At 31.6% G+C, this 10,704-nt stretch overlaps 1 protein-coding gene across 1 annotated transcript; it reads right to left on the reverse strand.

Moving 5' to 3' along the window:
• Positions 1 to 893: 893 nt before the first annotated feature.
• Positions 894 to 10,187, reverse strand: LOC133196915 (uncharacterized). The gene is made up of 6 exons (XM_061332761.1): positions 9,989 to 10,187; positions 9,792 to 9,899; positions 9,532 to 9,601; positions 9,258 to 9,433; positions 1,078 to 1,158; positions 894 to 949 (listed from the first exon to the last, which is right to left on the reverse strand). The coding sequence occupies exons 1-6, from the start codon at positions 10,185 to 10,187 to the stop codon at positions 894 to 896; spliced, it is 690 nt and encodes a 229-aa protein (XP_061188745.1).
• Positions 10,188 to 10,704: the final 517 nt, after the last annotated feature.

Genomic DNA, 10,704 nt, shown 5'->3' on the forward strand with positions numbered 1-10,704 from the left:
TCTAATTTTTTTTAAATAGCAAAGTAGATCTCACTAATCTAATCAACATTCTAAAGAAAAAAATCTTTAAACAAGGTCATACACCAAAATATAACTTTTAGATAATAAAATATTTTTATGTTGCAATAATACCACTAACGACTTTCCATATATTATTTCCCCTATATATATATAATGTTTCCAATATCTAATAAAAGAGAAGTAAACGCTAATTTATATATGTGCATGAGTTATTATTAATTGGAAGATTGAATTTTTACAGAAATACATGATTAATATATAATTTCCTGTGATTCATAGACCCACATTTTGATAGAAAGGTTCCTACATGCTTAAAAATTGTGACACAGATAATAATATACTAAGATTTCAACATTATATCGCTAAGTTTAGACATATATAAGATTCTCAGATCTTATATCTTCAGTGCATTGGTGAAATTTAAACCTAAGCGTGTATACAAAATGAATTATAAGTTTTATTATGCTTGTTTAAGAAGAAAAGTGGTTTGTTTCCAGTGGTTAAAATTGTCTCCCTTGGTGCATATGGTAGCACGTTTCTGCAATACATATTTTATCAGAACAGTAAATATTTATTTCTGAAAAAGACATCTTTCGCCTTTATATATTTTTCTAGAGTTTTTATATGTTGATTATAATACAATTTACTAATTATAAATAAAGAAAAAAATTCTGTTGCAATTTGCTTAAGGTTTATGACAATTTGACTGGACTAATATCTAAAATTACACATGCTGTTTTAGAAACTGTCGCAGAACTTTAATAGAAAGATTTTTAAAAATCGAATCCTTCTACGCATAAAGTAATATATATATATAAACCTAAGTTTCAATACAGAATTATTCATGAAATATAGGATAAATGGTATATCTTTTACTTACGTCTTGGTGAACCAGGAAGATTCTTAGGATCAAAACTTGTAAGATGCCCTTTTTTAAAAAAAAAAAAATAAAGACAGAGAAATCTATAATATTATTGTAAAAACCCTTTTAGTAAAATTGGATAAGTCTCTTTTTAAAGGTCAGGAATAAAAAAAATCATCAGGTGCTGTGCGTACCTTCCTCGTCAGAGACTGAATGGTGAAGAGATTCTCGAAGCATGGATTCACTTTCCACTATGTCTTCTATATTTGTCGCATCTTTTGAAAAAAAAAACAAAAAAAAAACAAACATTATTTTATTTTAATTATATGCAAACTGAAAAAAGTGCCTGCTCAATGTATCCAAATTATGAGTTAACCTAGCTGCAGAACTGTGGTTCTCTGGTTGAGAAATTCTGTCAGACAAATCAGAGAGCCACAGATCCATTTACGACGACGCTTTTTGTCGCTCGCTTCAGATATTATTTCTTGTATTATATGCGTTTCCCCGCTTAAAGGATAATATTATTTAATTAACCATATTTTACTTGTACATGTATTCCTGATACTTTATTTAATTTTCAACGGATACAAATAGCTCTATACGGCCTTGGAATGTCAGCTTTTAAATTTCGCATTCCGAAGTCCATATGGTGGGGTCATGATAAAATAACGCACCCTAAAGTAAACAAGTATTAGCTTTCCTAAAAAGCTTGTCTGACTTGAGCTTTTTTTAAGAGAGGAATGAAGAAAAGTTGAATCCAGTGTAATCAACATGACTCTGAGTCATGGAATGCTCCTTTATGCTTGTGTCCCCTAAACCATGTAAATATTAACTTCTGATAATTCTTTTTTTTATGCTCGATAAGGAATTTTTTCTAGATAGTGTCCACCCTAAACTGAAAATTTCTAAAATTTCTTCCAACGGGCCTGTTCATGGATACAAAGATACCAGTGCTTTTGAACAAAAAGTAACAACACATAAAAATCTAAACATCAACTGGTGAACAATTTTGATAATTAAGAAATGTTTTATTTAAAAAATAACAAGAACAATAAACATGTTACAAATGTGCTACATCTTCGCATTTTAGCAAAAGAATATTCAATTAATATCTAATCCTTCACTTTGGTATTTATATTATTTGTAGATTTATAAAATTCTAAAGGTAGAGAGACTTAATATGCATTGAAAATAAACATCCATTAGTTAATCTGATAAAGATAATCGACAAGTGTTGACCTGAACAGTTTCATTCCTTCTTGTTTGCTGGACATGAATGATGCATTTGAGTTGAGTGTTGAGAAACCTGTGATGCATAATGTGAAAATAGACATCAGCTCCAATTCTCTGGCTTGTTTGGGTGTTTTGCATGCTTCCATTACTCCTCAGGCTCTCCAGTTGATAGTTAAGATAGTATGAAGTTTCCATGATCAAGTTATCACAAGAATTCTATTGAACGACTTGACCAACAAGCCTTGGCTAGGGTGGCAGAGGACAGTTTTTTGGCAATCAAAACATTTGGCTGAAGTTTTCCTTAATACTGAGCTGCTTGTAAAAATGTGCATAGGACAATCTTTCTACATGTAACAATAGTATGGTCTAGTCCCTTGAGGAATTTGAAGCTTTTAGGAATAAAACACGTACAATTACACATTGAGCCCAAATGATGGCACATGGACAATCTCAAAATTTCATGAAAATTTAGCCTATTTTCACTGTTTTGCCAGATCCGCAACAGCTCCCAGGCCCGTGCTAATACCCTACGCTACCACACAAAATGCAGACAAACACTTGTAAATACCACAGAACTGCAAGGGATACTGGCTTAACCACCTCATTTTCAAGCTACAATTCATCCTATGAACCCACCCCGCTTTTCTGAGGAAATCCCGGATGAGAGATCTTTGATTTTAGTTTCGTATTTCTAGTCCATATCCAGTGACACTAAAGTGTCATATATCAATAATATACACAAGGCCACTAATTCCCTCCAAATGCTCACATAAAATATTCTAGCAATAAAATCACATACAATATGCATTCAAACCTTAGGTTTCTCTATTTTTTTTTTAAATTTTTGACCGGTACTTAAGCCGAAACTATCCTCTGCCACCTAGATCTAGTACTGTCTGACGTCATGACATCAGACAATAAAGGATCAGGAATACAAAAAAATATATGATTAATTATCAGATACCATTCTTTAAACTGGAGAATTCATAAAATACAAATAATACCCAAAGCGAGCGACAAAAAAGCGTCGCCGTAAATCGAAGGTTTTTACAATGCTTGGATCTTTAGCTCTTTGGTTTGCCTGTCCGAGTTTTTTCAACAAGAGAGCTATATTTCTGCAGATATAGAATTAACCATTTCGTGCGTACTGTTGTTTTATAACACCATATACACGGTAGAGGCTCAAATGTAATACTTTAGATGTAAACAATCTTCAGAAGATTCACAGTCAATAAAGAGTTCATGTATGATTTATTACGATACAATTGCTCAAAAAAGCATATGGCATAGTTATTTTATCCAAAATTGGACCAGATCTGGAACCAGATCAGCCAACGTCAGCATGTTCAACGTATCAAAGTTTAGGGATGTTCTGTTGTCTAAGGAAGTCAAGAGCGAAACATGAAACATGGGGTTTTTGCATTGTCTGGTTGCAACGTGGTTTGTTGGTCACGACTTTTAAATGAAGGGCAAGACAAGTTGCTGGACAAGTCCCTGAACCAAAGTTCTAATGGATTTCTGTAAATAATCACCAAGGGAATTTTGCCATGTACAGCAATCCCATCCTTTACCATAACGCAGCTTCCATTAAACGACTGTCTTTGTGTTACGTTGTGTCACGCAGGCGTCCGTGAAGTATTCTTCAAATCTGCGGTAAACCCATGATCGGCCACCGCTTTTACATGTACTAGATGGAACGGAATTTTTCAGTGAAAAAAAGATCAAGCTTATTCTTGCATTATAAAGCAGAAATAGCAGGTAAGTGTGGCCACTCGAAATATTATATACATACATATGCAGGGCTCTAATTGGCGTCTAATTTAGTCGCCATGGCGCCTAAAATTTTTGATTGGCGCCTAATATTTTTCCCGGCATAAGTCGCCAAATTGGCGACCATTTAAAATTGACTTGGCGATCGTCGAATTCCGGATATTTTCACATTTTTAACAATTTTTTCTGAAAAAGCAAAAGGAAATTTAAAAGAAGAGGAAATCATTTTTTTAGGAATGGACAAGTCATGTTTTCTTAGGCACGTCATGGGTCCCTATATGCTATCGTATATTGTGCATCTAGCATAGGACGCCGGTTTTCCGTGTTTACAAACTGACTATAGAGCAAACCAAATTGGATTTATAGTATTCTGACGCACTCCAAAGCTTTCTGCTACCTTTGTCTGGTTCAATAGTCTCATCCATGCCAAATGGCGGAAAGCCGAAAAGATTCATTGAAGCGAGGCTTTACAATTAGTGATGAGTTCATCGAAAAATTGTTTTCTGGAGGTTTAAAACATTAAATAAAATTTCTGCTGTGGTTTATAATAAACTGGGTTCTTGTCAGTTAAGAATATGGCAAAAGCAAAATAGTCACAAAAACGTTTACTTCACCAGGTTTCATTCGATAGAAAAATCAATGAAACAGGTGTACATGATTTCATTTTATCTAGAGTTCAACTCTATTGTGCACATTTACCTTTTTCAACGAGTATATCTGTAATTTTTTAAAATACATTTGTATATTTGCTTATAAAAACTTGCATATAGTTCCATACAACAAACAATACCATGAGTAATGGTAATCTTGCTAAAATTATGTTTTTATTAATGTATGACATGTTTTCTTATCACAGCTTCCTCTCTGGAAGATATAAGATTTATACCTTACCCTTTTTACTTCTGCCCTCTCTCCAGATTCTGTATCTTCCTAGAGAGAAATTCAAAACAGGAAGAAGATCGTTAAACGTAAGGATACAACCATCTTTCAAACGATGTTTATTATGGAATGGAAATAATAGAGAGAATTTGATGATTGAGAACGAGACTGTAACATGAAAGAAGCAATAAATTATTTCTGTAGCAGTATACCATTATCAATATTGCATATGGAGTTAATTCCTCCAGGTCATTCGATCACAAAAACATATACTACGTACAAACAATTTTTAAAACGATGATGGCTATTGAAAATATGTTGATGACACAAGGATATAAACAATCTCGTTTAAAGTCACATTTCGCAAATTCTATGGTCGATACAATGACCTTGTTTGCAAACACTATCTTTAAGGACATAAGATACTCAAAACATTATGTTATCGAATTCTTTAACAAAGTTTATGCATTCTTAATCATTGCAAAAAACACATATTTATCTCCATATTTCATTTATCACAAATGTTTCTTATCAAACCAGTCTTATTTTTTTCATTCTCTCCAAATTTATACTTTAATATCTATATCAAAATTCAATGTAAAACCATTAAAAAATGAAATCTCCTATAATTAAATAAAAATTTATAATATTATTTTATCATGAAACAAATTAATCTGAACCTAAAAACAGCTACAAAGAAGAAGGTATGATCGAATCCTCACATTCTTCGAACTTTGGGTATTCTATGACCTTACATGTAAGTCGAATATTGACTGACGTCTTCCATGCAAATTGTTATACCATTATTTTCAAAATGATTTTACAGATTTTTCTGCTTACAAGATTATAAGGAGCTCACGACGGCTGTGACCGGTTGATAAGGGCTACTTATTTCTCCCTAGCACCTGATCCCACCTCTGTTTTCAGAGGTCTGTGCTAGCTCTGCTCTGCTTTTAATCTGTATTTAGAATGATCACTGTTCGTTATCATCACATTTCCTTCTTCTTCATGAAGTCAACAGCTTTTCTTTCTGAAAAGCTAAAAAAAGGTTGAATATATAATTTTGCATTCTTAATTTTGGCAGTTCATAGAATTCAGAAAACGGTTGTAAGATATGCGCATGTCACAAAAGGTAATTCAAAAAGGGTTTGCATAAAGAGCCCACCAGAATTGACATTCACCTGAGCATTTTTTGACATACTTCCAATACATATACAATCAGTATATTGCTTGCAGACCATAACAGAATAATGCATTTTCTATGTCTATCAACCTTGGTGGCATGACCTCTTCATGTAAAAGGTCATTTTTCAGAGGTATAATATGTATTCAGAATACTTTTAATGTATTATATTTATCGTAACGTAGTTGGCGGAAAATCATTTTTCTACAAATTTTGAATGCTTAAGATATGAATATTAATAGGTGAATTAAAAAAAGACCACCAAATTGAATTCAAAAAAATCAACTACCCATATTTTTTTTTTACTTATATCATCATATTGTACATGCTTCCTAGTTAAAATTCCTGAAATTGCAATAAAATAGACAAGTGGATAAAAAAGAATTTTATTAGTAAAACTTTATTTGAAAAAAAGAAAAAATCACTATATCCTAAAAGACTTTCTCATGATTTTTTATGCTTCAAAATGGTATATAAATGATTAGATCTAAACCTTATTGAGTTTCTTCTCTTGTATATGTGGAGAAAAAAAAATGGCTTTTGATTGTTATTTTACATTATTCTTTCAGTTCTGGTTTGGAAAGTTTTAATATAAAACAAATATGAAACAAAATTCCCCCAAAATCACTTTTTGTCCATTTAAGTCAATGCTTTAAATCTAAGCAAAGAAAGAATTTCTTACAAAAAATACTGGATTTTAAAGCGATCCTAGTTTACATTATTGTGTTGCACTCCTGACATCTGATCTGTATTTTATTTAACATTGTTTTAAAAATTATAACACACAATAACTCATTCTTAGTTTGTAAATCTGTTCGTCGTTTTGATATTTTTTTTATCGTTTACGGTAAGCTTTTCATATTTTCAAGACTTCAAAACATGATTATTTGCAATGTGTAATATATATACATTGTATTTAAAAATATGTGATGAAGACTATGAAAAGTATAAGTGATGAAAACTATTTTCTGAATTGATTGTAAAATGTCTGTAATTAGTTGATAGACATAATGTTTGGAACATCAAATAGTAGCAAACATTTTTTTTTCAATTTATTTTTTAGTAAAGATAGATGAAGATCATTGATAATTATAAAAGTTTTGTTGCACTCTTCACTGCAGTAAAATTAAAAATTAAAACCGTAGAACACAAAAATTCATAAAGTGTTGGCAACATTAAGTGGTAACGAAATTGTGCAATATTTATAGTCCAATACTTCATAATTAAAACACATGAGAGTACTAGTATTTGAACTTGGCTTTATTTCTTGAATTATTCCCTATTTGTGTTAAAAAAAAAACTAGCTAAAATATATATTTAGAAGATAAAATATATTTTATAGTATATTTTCCTTCACGGGACAATCACTGTAAGCAACTGAGGTCAACCAGAAACATTATACTAATCCTTTTTTTCTTTATATTTATTCACAATTGATCAGCAATAATTCTAACATATTTGTTGCACTCCTGACCAAGAGCATGAGAGTCTTTAAAGTAGAATTGTGAAGCCAAAATGACATCAGACCTTGTTCTGTTGTTTCAGTGAAGTTAAGGTGGAATTACTTGAATTTTTATTAAAAAAAAAAAGAAAAAAAAATTCTGTGTGTTTATTTTTTACATTCATAAAAATATCAAAGAAAGGATAAAAACACATCTGAATTGATAAAATTGAAAAAGAGAAGGATTTTAATTATAAAACTGTCAATAATTTAGTACTAAATTATTCAAATAGATCATTATCAATTAAAGAATATTTCTTAGCATTAATAGAAGTCTTTCATCATATAACTTGAATCTTTAAAAAATGTGTTGTACTCCTTTTAAAATCAATGTTTTTGGCAACACTACATTTTTTCTGTTGCACTCCTGACATGGTATAACATTTTTTTCAACATCAGCCAAGACTACAACTTGGTCAAACGAAAGTTGCTACAGTCTCCATTTAAAGCTCAATACTTCGAATATTATCACGAAAGTCTTTATTTTCAACAAAAACTATCACTTATTTCACAGATCTTCAAATATTTATTTTTCAAAATGTCACAGAAAGGTTTTCCACTCTTGACATTTTTAGCATCATTTTTTGGCACAAGTTTTTTGTGAACTGAGATATCATTGAGGTATTTGGCAAGTTCTTAGACACTATCTAAAGACATATGCTGGGACATAGAAATTCATTCCAATTACCTGTATTTTTAGTGCAGGTTGATGTATATGTGTTTGGTCATATTCTTTTTATAAATTCACCCTAATATAAAGACATTCAGCTATGTAATTGATGCTCATCCACCAAAATCGCTAAGATGAATTAAAATCATGCTAATAATCTGCCTACTAGATGTACATGTAGACAATAAAAAGAAGACAATTTTCAAAGATATTAATACGACATTTTTTAATATTTGACCATTTGAGCCACACCATGAGGCCTGTATACTGAATCGAAGGGTTCAGAATTTTTATTGAATGCTAACAACTTTAATAATCACGCAGACCATTTTTCTGCTTGATTCCATGAATGAAAACATGTATAAAAATTCACAAATATGATGAATGTTTTGAGATATGACTAATTAGCCTCATCCTGTGGCTTGATCCCTAGCTGCAGAACTTTAGCCTTATGGTTTTATGGTTTTATATTTCAGTCTTTGACCATATAACGCTACAGATCCCGTAATGTAAATAAAGTGCAATTTACGGCGCTAGATTTTCTGCGCACTTTGGGGATGTACTAGTATTTCGCCACCAACCAACGACTTCTCATCCCCTAATTATAGACATATTCTATAACCAAGCTGTATGTTTTATCCACCTCCTAACCCTTTGTAGTCGTCTCTACAGACCGTTATGAAATTTGTTGTCGGATGACATAACGAGTTTATTGGTTTGTAGAGACGACTATAAAGGGTTAGGAGGTGGATAAAATATACAGGTTGGTTATAGAATATGTCTATATCCCTTAATTCTAGACATATTCTATAACCAAGCTGTATATTTTATCCACTTCCTAACCCTTTATAGTCTCGCTTGTTATGAATTTGTTGTGATTTCATTACCTCGCGATTAACGTCTGCAAGACTTTCGCGATATCAGTTATTCGCGTAAAATAAGATACTTAGTATGTTTACACAACTATTAACTGGCATAATTATTTCTTTATCATTTAGACATAATGCAGATTGTGTACATATTCAATAAATCCGAGTTGACAGATCTCTCTGACTTTCAGTGCTTGTCCCAAAATTACCTACAAAATTACAATAGTCTCAGAGTTTTTTTTTCATTCAAAAGGAAAATATCTACCTACCTTGTATCCACCTTCGCTTAAGGATAACAATATTTGTAAGACAAGATAACACGATAAGGAAACTAAGAATGGTGGAGACAATGGTGAGAGTCGATTCCACGTGGGTGCAGGTCAAGTTTTCCGACAGGGACGTGCCTGTTGAAATGATGGTTTCAGTGGCTGAAGCTAACGTAGTGCTGAAAATTATGTATTATAAAGAGAGACTGAGTGATGAGTTATCATTATGTCATACGTAGATTACGGGAACATTTCCTCAATACATAATCCTACTTACCTTGCATATGCACAACTAGGGTCAGCAATATAACACTTTCCATATAGATCGATTCTTGAACAATTTGGATCTAAACATATATATACATGTATTGAGTAAAAGTGATTAGACATACAGTACATATACATGTATATGCAATCAAAGGTATATACAAGTACAATTTCAGATGCTATAACTATTTAGATTTAACTTCTATTTAACATGATCAGAATGTTCCGATTCCAGATTTCAGATTTCAGAGTACAAGATTGCATACTTACAGAGATAGGACTCATCACTGTAATAGTGTGTCTCTGGACAGCCACTGAGAAATTTTTTGCAATAGTACTGGTTAAGGGTCCCGCTCTGAGCTAGTTCCATACAATTATCTGTATAATAATATATTATAAATCAGAACTTTACACTGTATAATCTTCACTAACTTCAAATTGAGTTACATTAATAAGTGTTGTTTTACCTTTCTGTACAAGTGGTCTGATAATATCGTAACAGAACTCCAGTAAAGCCGTTTTTTGGCTGTTTGGTACACAGTGGTATCTGTGAATTTTAGTGTCGTCATTGCTGCAGTTCAGGTGCCTGGATCTAAGGTCCCAGTCAGCTTTATTTTGTGGACAGAACTTTGCTATGTAGACTGGTATGGGGTAATTATGCTCCATACTCATAATGTAGCTAATATTTTCTCTGTGCTACTTTCGTTTTAGTTGTATTGCTATATTATCCTGAATGTTCTTTGGAGAATGTTCAAATCTAAAATATCACCATAACTCATACTAAATAAATTTGAATTTGCAAGAAAAAATAGATATGCGTTATACTTTAACAGTGTTTGTAATCCAGGATCATCATAATTTACAATTCATTTAAAAACAAAAACAAAAGAGAACTTTCCACTTCGTGTACTTAAATGCACAATTTAAGGTATTTCAGTTATTAAAATTATGGTAATTTAGAACAAAAACAAATTAGCAAAAAATAAGCATTTCAGCAGGAAAAATAATTAAATTACCTTTCAGTTCTCTATAATACAGGTAAGATGGAAATCATTTCTATGGAAAGCCATACCTATAACATTTTAAAAAGTATACTGTGATCGGAAGAAATTTGTTCGCTTGAAGTATTCTTATATTATTTTTTTCTAACCAAAGTTTTTCTATTCTATAAAAATGTAATAAT

The sequence above is a fragment of the Saccostrea echinata genome, unplaced genomic scaffold, assembly GCF_033153115.1.
Source record: "Saccostrea echinata isolate AGI-Se365-2 ecotype Australia unplaced genomic scaffold, CSIRO_AGI_Sech_v1 ptg000030l, whole genome shotgun sequence".
In the NCBI taxonomy this organism is placed as follows: Eukaryota; Metazoa; Mollusca; class Bivalvia; order Ostreida; family Ostreidae; genus Saccostrea; species Saccostrea echinata.

Bases quoted from the DNA above. Each gene is read 5' to 3' on its own strand.
- LOC133196915 (XM_061332761.1), bottom strand. From the start codon at position 10,187: ATGGAGCATAATTACCCCATACCAGTCTACATAGCAAAGTTCTGTCCA. The intron at 9,900-9,988 runs GTAAAACAACAC...ATTATTATACAG, and splicing joins CAGACCACTTGTACAGAAAG to ATAATTGTATGGAACTAGCT. The intron at 1,159-9,257 runs GTAGGTAGATAT...TTTTTTCAAAAG, and splicing joins TAAGCGAAGGTGGATACAAG to ATGCGACAAATATAGAAGAC.